Source organism: Pogona vitticeps, chromosome 5, assembly GCF_051106095.1.
Source record: "Pogona vitticeps strain Pit_001003342236 chromosome 5, PviZW2.1, whole genome shotgun sequence".
NCBI classification, from domain to species: Eukaryota; Metazoa; Chordata; class Lepidosauria; order Squamata; family Agamidae; genus Pogona; species Pogona vitticeps.
The window spans coordinates 30,939,421-30,956,209 of record NC_135787.1 but is presented as its reverse complement, the minus strand read 5'-3'; the positions used below and the strand labels follow the sequence as shown (position 1 = coordinate 30,956,209).

General features: G+C 43.1%; 2 protein-coding genes across 3 annotated transcripts in view; both read left to right on the top strand.

Moving 5' to 3' along the window:
- Positions 1-2,563, top strand: part of BBS7 (Bardet-Biedl syndrome 7) — a 32,267-nt gene extending 29,704 nt beyond the window's left edge. For both annotated transcript variants that reach the window (XM_020781466.3, XM_073001702.2), the window contains one exon: positions 1,632-2,563. In XM_020781466.3, the coding sequence (XP_020637125.2) occupies positions 1,632-1,768 (137 nt within the window). In that variant the 3' untranslated portion in view covers positions 1,769-2,563. The remainder of the gene's footprint in view (positions 1-1,631) is intronic.
- Positions 2,564-5,373: 2,810 nt separating this feature from the next.
- On the top strand, positions 5,374-13,539 carry CCNA2 (cyclin A2). The gene is made up of 8 exons (XM_020781470.3): positions 5,374-5,627; positions 6,630-6,879; positions 7,897-8,009; positions 9,454-9,677; positions 10,289-10,493; positions 11,905-12,018; positions 12,980-13,113; positions 13,250-13,539. The coding sequence occupies exons 1-8, from the start codon at positions 5,472-5,474 to the stop codon at positions 13,299-13,301; spliced, it is 1,248 nt and encodes a 415-aa protein (XP_020637129.2). The 5' UTR covers positions 5,374-5,471; the 3' UTR covers positions 13,302-13,539.
- The last annotated feature ends 3,250 nt before the right edge of the window (positions 13,540-16,789 follow it).

The following is a 16,789-nucleotide window of genomic DNA, read 5'->3' as shown; positions in this document are numbered from 1 at the left end:
CACTGGGCTACTCAGGTATAATCTAAACCAAATCCTTTATGAATACACAGTGGAAGTGAATAATAGATTTAAGGAATTCGATTTGGTGGACAAAGTGCCTGAAGAACTATGGATGGAGGCTTGTAACATTGTACAGGAGGCAGTAACAAAAACCATCCCAAAGAAAAGGAAATACAAGAAAGCAAAGTGGCTGTCCAGCAAGGCCTTAGTTAAAATGGCCCTAGATATGCATCAGTGCACACAAAAGCTTTGGAAGGATTGTGGGGTTTATCAATTTTCATCTCTTAGATACCTGTGTAGTATAGTGGATAGAATGAGGTACTAGGACTTGGGAGCCCCAAGGTTCAAATCCCTGCTCAGCCTTGGAATCTAGCTGCAGGTGTGGAATTGATAAGGTAAAAAGGCAAAGGTTCCCCTTGACATTTTTAGTCCATTCATGTCCGACTCTAGGGGGCAGTGCTCATCCCGTTTTCAAGCTGTAGATCTAGTGCTTGTCTGAAGACAGTTTCCATTGTCACATGGCTAGTGTGACTAGGGAACACTGTTTTACCTTCCCACCAAGGTGGTACCTATTTATCTACTCGCATTTGTATGGTTTCGACCTGCTAGGTTGGCGAGAACCTGGGACAAAGCGACGGAAACTCACTCCGTCGCGTGGATTCGATCTTACGACTGCTGGTCTTCTGACCCTGCAGCACAGAGGCTTCTGCGGTTTAGCCCACAGTGTCACCATGTCCCAGGTGTAGAATTGATAAACCCTTCCTCAAATATCTTACTTACCTTGAAAGCTCTATTAGGGTAGTACAGTATGTCAGTTCTAGAGATGGGGGTATTCATATATGAATACGAATATCCCCACACAGGTGGGAATAACGAGGGTCTGGCCCCATTGGACTGGACTGTCCACTCATGATTTTGCCACTGCTGCCGGCTCCACAGAGGCTTCCTATTGCACTGTTCTCCACAACTGATTAGCAACTCTCCGATCTAGCAGAGAGGCTTATCATCCTGCCTCCTGCCAGCACTGGGTAATCGATTGCAAACAGCGTGATAGGAAGGTTCAACGAACTTGTGTTAGCAGCAAAATCATGAATGGACAGTTCAGCCACACTGGGCCAGACCCTTGTTATTTCCATCTGTGCTGGGATATTCGTATATGAATATGAATACCCCCATCTCTAGTCAGTTCCAATTTGATGGTACATAACAAGGTATGATAGTACAGTGCTACAAGGAGGAAGCACATATCTACAGACATTTATAATACATTCAGGGCAAACTGAAACAGATGTAAATGTTGCATATCATTAGATCTGTGGAAATATTACCTTAAGGATACCTTTCATTGCAGTAAATGACAAAGGTGCCATTCATTTTAATAGCAGATATCAGTGGTTCTGTATCAATTCTTCTGAGTTGCATAAGATTTCTGGTAAAAACTGCTCCATATACCATGTGATTTACTATGTGCTGCAAACTATTTTAAAGTAGTATTTGTCATTAATTCAGTGACTTAGTAAAGGAAATGTAGTCTTAATCTTAGACTTAAAATGCTGGTTTCCTGATTTTTCTTTTTTCAAATACCAATTCTGTCTAAGTAATCATTTTTGCATGTATGCTTTTTATTTCAGGTATGATTACAGATCTTTTCATAGATAAATTTAAATTCAAAGGTACTAATGTGAAAACCAAAGTTCCTCTTCTCCTGGAAATTTTGGGAAGCTACGATCAAAATGCATTGCTTGCCTTTTTTGATAGTGCTGCTTGATGAATGGAAACAGCAGTGAAATTTCTCTAAAAGAAGATAATGGAGTCTAATCATTCACATAATTTTAAATATATTACAATACCTTTTTATTTCTGTTGCGTTAAGCAGATCAGATGGGGGTCTTGTGCTTCTTTTAATTAGGCATTATTTTAAAAAAGGCTGGTAGCGACTATCAAGAACATCCCCCAGGTGAAATCATATTCATGATTAGCAGCTGACTGGTTGAGGTAGCAAAAGACATATACTTTAAATATATTTTATACCAAATAATTTAGAGAAAAAGTGGAAAATATTCTGAATTTGTTAGCTTTTAAAGATTTATTTTTGGATTCTATAGTCTCTCTATATAAAAAGTTAGGAAGCCTGAAGATTCTGAATCTAGCTTTATGAAATTTTGGACAACTTCCTATATATGGCACAGCAGCTTAGTGCAAATTAAAGTAGAATGTGCACTGCTTTGAAGTCACATGGCTGAGGGAGAGAAACAGCCGTACTCCCAATATCCATCCCAGCACTGTTGGCGCTCAACAGTCATGGGCTTGTACCCCAGGTCACCCAGCCATAGAAACCTAACAATTGCTTATGGTAATGTGGCGGCACCTTATTATGCTTTACTATTTCATCCTGTATATAAGACACAATCTGCCAGATACTGTTGGTATTTAGCATTGTATATCCTATTGTTTATAGATATGTATATAGAAAGGGAGTAAGTGCTAATTTATTGAAAATATAATTTTTGTTCTATTCTAATTCATAAAGAATTTGGTAAATAAAATTTCTAAAAATTATAAATATCTGGACTACTGGATTGATATAGTGAGTATTAAAGTCAAAATAATATTGCTATGGGGGGAAACAGTATACTGTGCACCATCATTTACATTACAGGCAGCAAATGCTTGTGACACTTAAATGTGTAGCCACATGCCTCTGCAGTTATAGAAGATAAAACATTCAAAGAACTGTATTTTCCTACTCAGAAAATCCAACATTTCCTCAGCACTATTATCAGATGTTCATTTTATTGTAGTAAAAACTCAACAGGTGTCATGATTTTTAGATAGCCACTGCACTGTTTAAAATTAAACATGAATGCAAGAAGCTATAAAGTACATAATAAGCTCTAGAAATACTGATTAGATGTTAAAAAGCTAAACACTGCTTAGAAACTCTGAGCATAATGTAAAATATCTGTACAGTGCTGCCCCGCTTGACGATGATAATGCGTTCCAACAAAATTGCTGTACAGTGAAATCGTCAAGTAAGAAAAAACTCATTGGAATGCACTGAAAACCTGTCAATGCATTCCAATGGGGGAAATACCGCCTCGTCCAGTGAAGATCGCCTATAGAGAACCACCAATCAGCTGGTTAAAATCGCTGTCTTCTGAAGCTTCTGTCCAGAAAACAGCCATTTTGAGAAGGGAGGGAATCCATTTTGTGAAGGGAATCCATTTTGCAGAGCCGGAAAAAATCATCATTTAGCGAACAAACAGTTCGCGAAGCAGGCACCTAATCAATGTAAAGCGAATTTCGCCCATAGGAACCATCGTTTTGCGATCGCAATAGTGATCGCAAAAAAGTTGTACAGCGATTTCAACATCAAGCGGGGTAAGCGTCTAGCAGGGCACCACTGTAATCTAGTGGAGATTAAGGAGTGGAAGGAGGTGAAGTGAAGAGATACACCAGGAACACCTTCCTTGACAGAGTGGACAATGTGTACCCACAGTTTAATCATATCCTTGGCCAAGGCATACCCAAATTTGTTAAAACCACAGCTCACACTTTCAGGTAGAACACCCTGGAGGAAACTCTGCCTGTAGAAAGTTGCATGGCCACCAAATGAAACCAAAAATACATGCGAGTAGCCTTCCCATTTTTTTACATGGACCACAAGATTAGTAAAGTTTATTCTTAGCATCAATTTGTAAAATACGTTAGACTGACAGACTGGTTTCTCCAGTGAACTCCACAGCCAACCCAGATGACAATCTCAGAACTACAGTGCTGGATGGGGACTCTATGGATGATCAAGTCCAGCTCCTGTCAGGAATACATAGTGGGGGACTGAACTTCCAGCCTTTAGTTCCATAACCAGATAGATGCCTAAACCACTGAGTTATCCAACAGGTTTTTTTTTTTTAAATGCTCTTGCTGGTTAATGTGGTCTAGACAGAAACAGCTAGGGACCCACACATAGACTCGTTTGAAATGCACAAACCAAGACAAAATGCCTAGAATCCCAATAATGCGTGCAGTCTGGATTCCTCTGTGTACACAGATTTTTCATACCTATTTCCAACAGCCTAATTTTGTGAAAAAACAGCTTTTCTAGCTTGGTATAATAATGAGCAGGTGATGACAGAAATATTAGTTACCCTATTCTGTTCACTTATGGGGGAGGGAAGCATTGAGGATCATTCTTCTTGCGGATTGGATTGTTAAGAGGCTTTCACCAAGTGCCTAGACTTTCCCTGAGGTACAAACAGAGAAATATGCCTCTTTTCACCCCAGAAGAAAATAGAATTAAAGAGCAGTTTTGGCCGTGTGTCACTCTGGCTATCATCCTACTTGCCTGGGCACAACATGTGTAGCCTGCATTATTAACTTGTAAACCGTCCAGAGAGTGCTTGAAGTATTATGGGGCGGTATATAAGCAGCACGCTTTGCTTTAAAAAACATAACATTACGCCTGTCTAAAGATACTGGTCCTTTTGCAGGACTTCTGCAAAGTTTCTCTCTCTTTTCACCCACTACAGTGGGGTCTCTACTTAAGAACTTAATCCGTATTGGAAGGCGGTTCTCAAGTCAAAAAGTTCTCAGGTCAAATCTGCATTTCCCATAGGAATGCATTGAAAACCATTTAATCCGTATCTGCTCTTTTCCGTCCATAGAAACTACAGTACTGCTCCCAGGAGGCATATAACATTATATTTAAATATATTTAAGATATTAGATAAAAGCATTATGGAAAATAGGCTTAGAAGCAACAAAATGCGAACCATGCCTGCAGGGAAAAGTCTTCACCTGCTTGCAAAAGGACAAGCAAAGGGGACCAGCCTGGCCTCCAGTGGGAGGGAGTTCCGCAGTCAACGACAATGACTGCCCTTTCCCGCGTCCCCACCAAACGCACCTGGGAAAGTGGCGGGACCCCAAAAGAGGCCTCCCCTGGTGATCGTAAAGCCCGGGCAGGTTCATCAAGAGAGATAAAGGGGGGTTCTTGGTGGGCTGGATCCCGGATTTTATCGCGGCTGACCCTCTCCTCAAGGCTGGCTCCCCACGCAGATCGAAAAGGAGCCTTCCCGCCTGAAAAACGGAGGCTTAATCAAGAAACCCGCCTCGAGGCTGTCCAGGGAAGAACCTCACCCGGCCTTTCCGACAATTCCCGCATCAACAGAGGAAACAACTGCGGCCCGCTGCCCTCACGTGATCTGAGCCGCCCAATCCTTTCTCTCCTCCCGCCCACCCCTTCCAGGGGTATATTTTAATCCCAAACCCGCACTCTCGGCGTTTCTCCTTTCCTCAGACCTTTTCGACCCAACCCGGCACCCGTGGCGGCGGTGACGTCAGGGGAGCCGCTCGCCCATTGGCCGATTCAATCGTCGCGGGCTACTTGAACGGCGAAAGCGGAGCCGGGCCCCCGAGCGAGACGCTGTCGCCAGAGGTTCCGTTTCATCCCGGCGGCTACCGATCCCGTCGTCATGTTGGCGGGCTCCGCGGTCGAGGTCTCGGATCGGGAGAACCAGGAGAATGTGCCGCCGGGGACGAAGGATGCTCCCCCGTTTACGGGCGCCTATGGGCAGCGGCTGGCCCTGGGGCTGCTGCAGGCTAACCAGGGCGGCCCGGTCCAGCCCCAGGTAAAGGCGCGGGGCCGGAGGTGGTGTTTCGCTCGGCCCTTTTTCGGCTCTCGGAGCGGAGGGAGGAGCGGCCTCTTCGTGCTTGAGGTCTACGGCCCCCACCTCCGCCATTTTAGAGTTTGCTCGGTCTTTCCCGCTGCCTCGGTTCCCATCCGTCCGTAGTATCTCTGCTAGGAGATGCTCTCTCTCCCCCCCCCCCACCGTCCCCCACACTTTAATTTTTGGAAGCTCTTAATTAAGAGATGAGGGAGGCCGAGCTGGCAGGGTCGTCCTGTTTCCCCTGGCCTCCCCTTTCTGACGCCAGGGCTCCTTCTGGGGCTTGGCTTTTGAGCGAGGCTTCTTATTCCGGGGACGGAGAGGGATAGGAGCCAACAAGATGGCCCGGCTTGGAGAGCAGGAAGACCCGGCTTGATCCAGATAGGACAAAAGGGAAGTTGGCGCCCAGGGCTGTCCCAGGGAGAGCGCCAACCCGTGTCGCGCTGCTGCCTCGGACAACCGCCATCGACGCTTCCTATAAAACGTGTCGGGCATCCGTGGTGGTGGTGATGATGATGATAAAGGTGGAGATCTTTAGCACCCTAAGGATCTCCCTGATTAGGGATTAGCTCTTCACATCTGGACCTTAAATGAGAACATCTGCATAATGAGGGGTGGGCATTGGTGGCCCTTCAGAGGCTTTTTGGGGAGCCTGCAACCCCCAGCAGCCTTACAGGGCAAAGCCAATGTGAACCATTATGGGAGCTTCAGCCCACATAAAAACGTGTGGAGGCCTACAATTGCCTGTCCCTCATTTAAAGCAAAGCTGTTCCAGCCTTCTGTCTTGGAGCAAAGGATGGCATGACTTGTTCTTTTTCTGCTATATGCCCCTAACTCTACTTACAGTGAAATAGGTTTAGTTGAGAGAGGTTGCATGGCCTCTGTTTTCATGGGCAATGATTCGAACCAGAGTTTCTCACCCCTAATCTTAAGTGTGTGGATGTCAGTGGTCAACTCTCTTTGCAGGTTCCTCTCTCTCAAATACCCTGGAGTACAAATGATGAGAACTACGTTGGTGTCCCTTTTGGAAAAGTGGGGAGTAAGCAGCCTGCCTTTACAATCCATGTGGATGAACCTGAGGAGACAAGACAGAAGAAGCCATTATCCAGAAAGACATTGTCTAGTGAAGAGGCTCTAGGTTTGAAAACAGCAGTTGTTTCAATGGGAATTAGGAAACCACTGACGCCTATAGACAATCCAATGGATCTTACTGCTGGTGAGAATGTTCCTCCTCATGTAGGAATATGCTGAAATGGTTGAACAAGTTTGTTACATTTAGACTTTGCTAAACAAGTTACCATCTTGCCAGTACATTTGATCAGTTTTGCAGTTTGCTGTTTATAGGTGACATTGAAGCTAGTCAATTCATACAGTTCAAAGCTAGTCAATTTCAGCTGTACCTAAAGTTCCTACTCCTTGTAAAGAAAACCTTAGTTGACCTTCTCAGACACTTCTGACTGACTTGGTTTCTACTGCTATGTCTGTTACACAACATAAACAGGAACAATTTTTTTAAAAAGTCAGCTGCCTAAACAGGATTATATCAGGCCAGACAGCATTTCGTTTTAGAACATAATTTGAAACTTAAACCAGGATGTTTAAATTGTCTTTTCAATAGCAAACTGGATCATATGGATTTCGAACTTCTGGGAATATAGATTTCCCCAGATATTATGAATGTGTGTACTTTTGCAACTATTCTCTCCAGTATATAGTTTGTCAAGTATCAGCACATGATTTGTGGGAGTGGGGAATTCTTTCCTGCAGATATGTATGCAAAACCAGAGGACTTCAACAGAGGAAAATTGCTTTGAATTGACTCCAATCCCCTGTTCATACTGGCCTCTGATTCTGCTTGCTGCCTACTGAAATTGGCTTGGATTTACATGTACTCAATGTCCTTCTGTTTCTTATTGCTGGAATCCTTTTTAAAGCCAGAGGGGCTTCCTCTCAAAGAATGTGAATGTATCTGTTGCTTCTGAGAGCCACAAGCTGAGTCTGTATGGAAAATAATAGCAAACTGAAGTTTTACCTCCAGGTTGAGGTGGGGACTTCAGGTTACTTATATGTTGGACAAGAAGGATGAAACAGAAGTGCTTGAGATTGCAGCTAATGCCAAAGTGAGAATTAAAAGTACTTTTGGAAAAATTGCTTGGAATATAACTCCCAGAGTTAGCTTTACACACACAGTTTCACAGAAACAACTGCTTAATTTTCCTATAATTCATTTTAGGATCACCAAGTATTATGGATATGTCAATAGTCCAAGAGGGGGAACAGAGAATTAACGTTAACCATGTACCAGATTACATTGAAGACATCTATAAATATCTTAGGGAAATGGAGGTAAGAACTGTTTATATAGGGTGTGAGAGGATGCTGCCTAATTAATCTCAGGATTCTCTTTATACAGTGGTGCCTTGCAAGACAAACGCCTCACAGGATGAAAAAACCCACAAGACGAATGGTTTCTGCGATTGCTATGGTGCCTCACAAGATGGCTTCTTCTATGGCCATGCTTTGCAAGGCAATTTTTCCCCCAAGACCGATGCCTCGCAAGATGAAAAAATTTCATTTGTCTTGCGAGGTTTCCATAGAAATGCATTGAAATGCATTCCTATGGGAAGCCGCTTTTCACAAGACAGCGCTACTCGCGGAACGAATTACATTTGTCTTGCGAGGCACCACTGTATGTCTTTCCCTGGTTATGTAGTAATAGAGGATTCAGATATCTAAGGCCATTGCCCCATTTTGCCTGCATGTTTTGGAGTTTCAGTGGTTTATAGATTAAACTTTGGAGTCTAACAGGCAGTGGTACTAAGGCAAAGATAGAGTATGCTAGGACAAAGTCTTTTTAAATTTTATTGTAGCAAATCCTTTTGTATAAGTAAGTCTGTAATAATTAGGGAGTAGTTTTAGGGCAATTTATTCCTACTCAGGTTTGTTGTATATAGAGACCCATCTACTAAAGATGGTTAAATCAATTATTGGTGCTTATTTGGTGCATGTTTCTTCAACGATGAGAGCAGAAATAAAAACTGGTGAAACTAATGAGGAGTCCATTGCCCCTCCTCCCCTTTCATAGTATCACTTGCCAGACACCTCTTAGCACAAAATCTAAGGGTGCCTCGCATCACGAGTGCTATGTTTTACAACAAAATTGCTTTACGTTGAAGGTTTTACGATTGCAAAATGATGTTTCCTATGGGGGAATTTTGCTTTGCGATGATCGGTTCCTGCTTCGGGAACCGATTTTCGGCCAGCTGATCAGTTGTTTCAAAATGGCCGCCGGGTAAAAAACATGGCTCCCCCCTCTTTTCTGGGACGGATTCCTCGCTGCACAGGCAGTGAAAATGGCCACGCTATGGAGGATCTTCGCTGGATGGTGAGTTTTAAGCCCCTAGGAACGCATTAATCGGGTTTTAATGCGTTTCTATGGGCTTTTTAATTTCGCGTTACAACGTTTTCGTTCTACAGCGATTTCGCTGGAACTAATTAACGTAATGCGAGGCACCACTGTAACTCATTCTTCAGGGCCCCAGCTGCGTTCCACGAATCCATGGTCCAGCCTGCCTTCCCCTTTTTGGTGGTACCCAGTGCTACCTCGTGCCTAGGGTAGTCTGGTCAGCACTATTCCATTTCCTCTTAGGGTCTCGGGGACAAAGCCTGAAACCTAAATATTGTCTTTTACTTAAGCCACCTTGGGTCCTTTTTTAAGGAGAAAGGTGCGTTAAAAATAAATGTCTATATGTAGTGGCAACAGCTAATTAACGCCTGCATTTTCTTATAGGTGAAATGTAAGCCCAAAGTGGGATATATGAAGAAACAGCCAGACATTACAAATAACATGCGGGCTATTCTTGTGGACTGGCTAGTGGAAGTTGGTGAAGAATACAAGCTACAAAACGAAACGTTGCATTTGGCTGTAAACTACATTGACAGATTTCTGTCCTCCATGTCTGTCTTGAGAGGGAAGCTTCAGCTTGTGGGAACTGCCGCCATGCTGTTGGCATCGTAAGTCAATTCAATAGGTTTGGCTCTAACTTTACTTTGAAACTTTAGCTTCTGCCTTGTGGAGGTTGAGAAACAAGCTCTCCAGCTGGATTTTACAGAAGATGGGGCAGATTGTTCAGGGCTACTCAGGTGCAATGCTGACAATTGTATTAGAAAGGCGTTTTTGGGAAAGCTTTTTTATGTATTCTGCTAGTATTGCAGAAACTTAAATGATGCTTGGTTTGTTTAAAACAGTTGGCCCCTCAGATATCCTTGGACTACAACTCTCATCAGTGCCTGACTGTATAACTAGTGGCGAGAGTGCACAAGATGGTGTCTGGATGGCCACATGTTCTAGATTTCTGGTACTTTAAAATTACCAGTTGAAGCACCCAGTAAACAGATTTGTCTTTTTCTTATTACGTTTCTACTTTGCCTTTCTACTACAGAGTAGTGTTTGCCTATTTTCCTAAATTGGTGTGATTAATAAAGTACATGGAAGTAGCAAGAATACGTAGGTTAGGAATAAAAGCCAGCAGTGCTGACTAAACTTACTAATCTAATGGATTTGTGGGGAGAAACAGGGCTTCATGGTTATCATTTCTACAACAGTGCTTTTCTTCCTACTGTAGAAAGTTTGAAGAAATCTACCCTCCTGAAGTTGCAGAATTTGTTTATATCACTGATGACACTTACACAAAGAAACAAGTCCTCAGGATGGAGCACTTAGTTCTGAAAGTCCTGTCATTTGACCTGGCAGCACCTACAATAAACCAGTTCCTTACTCAGTACTTTTTACATCAGCCAGCTAGTTCCCAAGTAGAAAACCTGGCAATGGTAAGACATCTTTTCAGACTGTATCTGTGTAAGAAAAATACTTATACAGTGGTGTCTCGCTTAACGAGGATAATCCGTTCCAGCGAAATCACTGTAGAGCGAAATCCTCTTTAAGCGAAATAAAAAATCCCATTGAAACGCATTGAAACCCTGTTCAGTGTGTTCCAATGGGCTGAAAACTCACCGTCCAGCGAAGATCCTCCATAGGGGCGGCCATTTTCGGTGCCTATAAAGCAAGGAATCTGTCCAAAAACAAGGGGAGCAATTTTACACAGCAGGCGGCCATTTTGAAGCTGCCGATCAGCTGTTTTAAAAACATCGTCTAGCGAAAAATCTCTTTCCGAAGCAGGGAACCGATCGTCGGGAAGCGAAATTTGCCTATTACAACATCGTGGTTTTGTTGTTTAACAAAGCAATCGTTAAGCGAGGCACCACTGTAGAGCTGGGGGGATGAGCGGGTTACACCTCTGGGAACAGGTATGAAATCTTGGTTCTTGTAGGCTAGAAAAGTAATGTTTTCCAGCTGTGTTGAAATTTGAAAATATCTTTAGCCCCCCCTCCCCCAAACAATTGTTTAGGTTTTTGTGAGTTTATATGGCTTTTGTGGTCTTGATAGTAGTAAATACCTGGCTCGATAGCTCCATGGTTTAGGGGTCTACCTGCAAAGCCAGAGGTTGGGCGTCCCATTCCCCACTGTGCCTCCTGGGAGAAGAGTCAGTCTGTGCATCCTTAGGCAAGCTTCACATTTCTAGGGCTCCCCCAGAAGAAAGGAATGGTAAGTCACTTCTGAGTATGCTCTACCTAGAAAATCCTGGAAAGGGTCACCATAAGTAGAAATCAACTTGCCAGTATGTAGTTACTACTGTTATACTGTAGTAGTAAATGCCACTAGAAGTAAGAGTAGAAACATGATCTGAGAGTAAGAGGCATTATTTCCTGTGTGATTCACATGCCATCACCACAACCCTGGAAGAACTCTGTTTCAGTGACATAGCGCTGAAGAATTATCTAGCGTTAAGAGAATGTAATTTCTTCAGCTGGAGCAGGGTTTGCTTGCTGGAAAGGTTTTTCCTCTATCCCACCTGGTTCAATGGATGACAGGCATCTGCAACCTTAAAAGGGTCCTGCTCCCTTGTATTTTTCTGTTGCTGCTACCCTTTACTTCAGAGCTTATCCTCACTCTTCTTTGTCAGCTAGATGGTTTCCCTGGATTTAAATTGTGGCTTGCAGCCAGCAAAAATGCAGGGGGGGACTTTTAACTGGTATCCCAGATAAAACTTTAAGGCCTATCAGGTTTGTAAACCATGAATGGTCTTGTTAAAAGGCTCAGCTTGTATAATTTGATCAGGGAAAATGTATTAAGGTATGTTAGTGCCAGAAAATAAGTTAAAATGATGTTCTTTTCCTACAGTACTTGGGAGAATTGAGTTTAATTGATGCTGACCCATATCTGAAATACTTGCCATCAGTAATTGCAGCAGCAGCGTTTCATATAGCAAACTATACCATTTCTGGGAAAACATGGGTATGTATAAAAGCACTTGTCCCTCCTATATATGCGTTGTGACAGGATTTTTCCCCCAGCCTGCCTTGCCTTTCTTGGCACAGAGATAACCTTTGATAGGGCTCGCTCTCTCCCTCCTGTTATACAGACCACTTGAGCTGAATCAAAAAGCAGCTGGGAAAGAGGCTTGGGTGATCAGGCCCTCCTTAGGTAGGCCTTCCTGAAAAGATTTCCCAACAGCTACACTGATGTGGTTTGGTTTGGGTTGTGTTTTTAGCACCAGATAGAAGTCTCCATCTTCTCAGACTGATAAAATGTATGCTATTGTCTTATGGTTAACTATTATCTCTTGGAATTATCGTAAATGACAGATGTTGGTAAACAACGGACCCTGGAGGAGGCAAGCAATCTTCTTGTGCTTGGAACACTAATTATCCTATACCTTGAACTGAATACCCAATAACATCACAAGCTTTTACTGTGAAATTGCTCAATTCTACAATAGTTACTCAAAAGAAGATTTGTTGAGGTCCATAGGTTCACAGGCTTCAGCTTCTAGCTGCTCTCTGCTGAGAACCTCAATGGTATTTCTTCTGCGTTAGAATATTTCCCTAGCTGAGCTGTCTCACTGTTCATATTTCTCCAGTTTCATAAATGTTCTAAACCTGGGCTGGCCAGATGTTGTTGGACCGCAGCTTCTACCAGCTCTAGCCAAGACTGGGCTGCATTTGCCCAGGACTGCTGTAAGCTCTGACCTCTGATTCTGAGCATGTGCCACAAATTCCTTCTGTGGTGTTGTGGGGGAAAAAATAAACCCTCAGGGAGACAAACCTAGATCAGGCAGTCTGTGCTCTTGTGGCATAGACGCGCGTGGCAATCAACCATACGGCAAATAAGTAGTAGTTTCCAAGCAGGATAACAGCTCCCTTTTGTATGAGGCCACAAGAAAGGGGCGAGTAAATACCTGGCATTTCTTTGGCAGACGGACTTTCTCACTGAAGTGACAGGATACACACTTGAAAATCTTAAGCCTTGCCTCGTGGACCTCCATAGAACCTACTGCAGAGCAGCACAGCATACTCAGCAGTCAATACGAGAGAAATACAAGGCTGTAAAGTAAGTATTGGGTCCAAACTGCTGCTAACTGCTGGATTTCCTTGGGAGTAATTCCTACACAAATATAGCTGATAACTGGCTGGAAGCTGTGCCGGAGAGCAGATATGAGAGTTCATGTAAATTCTTTCTTTTTCAGGTACAATGCGGTATCACTCATTGACCCGCCAGAGACACTAAGCCTGTCATAACAATCAAACTAAGACTTGACATCTCCAAGGTGTATATTGCCCAGAGCCGCAAATGTACAGTTTTAAATTTGTATTTAGGCTTCAATCACTCTGGTATATTACCATAGAAAATTAAGGATTTTTTTTACTTTTATAATGTTTTAATGTAAACTTTTGTACATGCAATCTTGTTCTAAATGCTTAGATGGAGCTTCTTTAAAGTTCTGTTGAAACAGACGTAAACCATGCAGGCAAACCACTCAAGTGTCACTGTTCAATCTTTTTTTAAAAACAACCAACCAATGAAGAGCAGAGTATGTGAGGATTTAGATTCTAAATGGCAAATCAAGATAGTCCATTAGAATAAATCTGCATATATGAGAACAAAGGTACAGCCTCTCTGCAGACTCCATGTATAGTAATTTGCAACAGTATATTTGGAAAAATCAGCTAATGCCTATTAAGTACAGGAAATGAATTTAATGGGGTCCTTCCTATTGTCAACGGAGAATCCTACGTGGGCTGATATTCACTTGAGCCAGTTGTGAACAGCGGTAATGCCTCTGAGTCAGACCTCTTCTGGACTACAGTCACAGTCCCTGGATTCTCTCAGAATGCTGGGCATTGTCATCCAAAAAAGTAACTGTTCCACGATCTGTCCTTAAGATATGCTACAAATATTGCTTTTAAAAGATGATGTTAATAGCTTTTGATGAAACTGATAGCAACGGAGTCTGGGACACAAGGGGAATTGATTATTCATTAGTAAATAGTGTACATGTGAGTCAGTTAAGAGATGAGCACCTCTATCATTACAGGAACTTCACCTTGATTCAAGTAGAGAACCTCTGTGGGTAAGAGGTTCTGCCCTTCAGATTCCGCCTTTTCCGCTTGTGGGAGAGTGACAAATGAGAAATGGGGCAGGAGTAGGCTCTCCCCTTGACTTAGGTCTATACAATTTGCTAATATATAGAATATGGCTGAAATCCTCTTGTAACTGGTTGGCTGCAGGTTGCTGTTACTTTGGGGAAGCTGTTCCTGCCTTGTTCTCATTGAGGTCATGAAGTGGGGCTGAGCTTGTTACTGACCTACAGACATATGCATGGGTAGAGGTACTGCATAGCTCTTAAGTTGCACATCAGGGTAATTTTAGTAATGTTTTGGAACCCTGTGTCTCAGATACAGCTGGACAAGTTCCCTAGGATGGGCAGCTCTTCAAAGTTATTTTTGGTATAGTTGAGTATGCTGAGGCAGGGTTGAAAAGAATAGTGGGTATCTTGTACAAAACTAAATCCTAGTTTAAGGTTTTCTATATTGTATGGGCTGCTTTTATATTCATAGAGTGGAATTCTTGTAAACAAGACTAATGCTGCTTGATACAATGTGCTCACAGTAAACCAATGCATGGAAAGACCGAACTATAAACCATCTTGAAGCTGGTCAATAAAATATGTAAGGAAAGGATTTGGTCTCAGTAGTGATTTACTTTCAAGGAGCAGATTTGATTAGTACTGATATTAAGTTCTTAAATGTTGCTCATAAGGATGTCATTGTGATGGTTTGTACACAACTACATTCATGTGGTATCTGCTAGTGGTTAGAGCTGGGATGAGCAAAGAACATCTTGAGATGATGTTGAACTGCAATTTCTGTGCAGCCCTTGACAGCATAGCCACTGGTGAGGAACACTGTTATCTACTTCTTACAAGTAGATAACATGCCTTGTTAGTTAAAAGAGAAGCCAAAGATGATTTAAGATGTACAAGATTGTGGGTTTAGGAGAGTGGCTTGAAAGGGAAGTTAGATTGTAGGCAGCCATTTTCACAACACAGGATATTCTTAAAGATGAATTTAGAAACTATTCCCTTTCTGCCCACAATTAAAGGGGGGGAATCTTAATGACAATAGGCTTCAGTTTTTGCTTTTACCCTTCCTATCCCCAATGAGGGAAGGCTTGCTTTAATAAAGGTAGAACTTTAGTGCTGTGGCTGAAGATGAGTAAATATTTTCTCTCCCATCAGCAGTCCCCTTTAGTAACTCAGTATTGATCCCCATAGAGCAAAGCCACTTTCAAGCAGTACTCAGATAATACCTGAATCAAACACTTGAAAAGAAAAGTATGCAGTTGAAGGCACAAAGCATCTGCCAGGAAAATGTGCAGAACGTTCCAAGGACTGAGTTTGTGGATAAAGATATCTGGAAAAATGTAGAGCTCAGACACTACTTTTTTAAAAAAACTCAAATATGTGAGCTATTGGTAAGCAGTTACTTTAAACTAACTCCCATCCCTCAGCCAGAATGGCTGTGGTTTGAGAGCTGTATTTCTAAATCCAAAGACATTCCTTTAGCTCCATTCTATTAAAACCATTTGTAAGGATTAGTTTCAAGATGAGAGCCCCCATTGCAGATGGACTTGATCTACCCAATCCTGGTTTGGTTTAGTCCATCTATGTATGAAGGTAAGTACCATCTACATTAAGTAACTTATAGCATTAAATGCTTTGTGGAAAAATATTGTGGATTGTTAATACAGTGGTGCCTCACTTAGCAACGTTAATCCGTGCAGGAAAAAACCTCGCTAAATGATTTAATCGCTAAGCGATTTTTAAAAGCCCATAGAAACGCATTAAAACGTGTTTAATGCATTCCTATGGGCTTAAAAACTCACCTTGTGCGAAAATCCTCCATGGGGGCAGCCATTTTCGGTGCCTCTAAAGCGAGGCAACACAGCGGGTGGCCATTTTGGAACCGCCGATCAGCTGTGTGAAAATGGGGCCTTTGGGATGATCGCCCTCTCCACCCCTCGCAGCTCCAGCCTCGGCAGGGAGACTGTGGCGCCGCCGCCACCACCCTGGCCAAGAAAGACCCTCTGCACCTGCTGAGGGTCTTTCTCGGCCAGGGTGTCGGTGTCGGCACCTGTCTCCCTGCCGAGTCTGGAGCTGCGAGGGGAGAGAGCCAAAGCACAGCTGATCGGCAGGGGTTTGCGATGATGGCTTCCCCGCGATCATCGCAAGCCCCTGCCGATCAGCTGTGCTTCGGCTCTCTCCACCCCTCGCAGCACAGCTGATCGGCGGGGCCTTTGGGATGATCGCGGGGAACCGCTCCCCCCAATCATCCCAAAGGCCCCATTTTTGCACAGCTGATCGGTGGGGCCTTTGGGATGATCGCGGGGAAGCGCTTCCCCATGATCATCGCAAAGCAAATTTTCCCCATAGGGGCCATCACAAAGCAATCGCTCTTGCGATGGCAAAAAGTCCATCGCAAAGCAATTTCATCATAAATCGGAGCAATCACTATGCGAGGCACCACTGTAAAAGCATATGAATAAACTGCAAAAACTCTTTTAGTCTGTTTTGTATAATTTGCAAATGGTCAACTTCAGCTGACTCTTCCCAAGACTGTTATTCTACTTATCCCATAATCACTGCTTAAAATTAGTTAAGGCTCTGAATTTTCTCACCACAAAATAGTGAGTACTTTCTGTATGTGAAGTACACATGTGGGCAGGC

Bases quoted from the DNA above. Each gene is read 5' to 3' on its own strand.
- CCNA2 (XM_020781470.3), top strand. From the start codon at position 5,472: ATGTTGGCGGGCTCCGCGGTCGAGGTCTCGGATCGGGAGAACCAGGAG. The intron at 8,010-9,453 runs GTAAGAACTGTT...ATTTTCTTATAG, and splicing joins AATATCTTAGGGAAATGGAG to GTGAAATGTAAGCCCAAAGT. The intron at 9,678-10,288 runs GTAAGTCAATTC...TTCCTACTGTAG, and splicing joins GCCGCCATGCTGTTGGCATC to AAAGTTTGAAGAAATCTACC.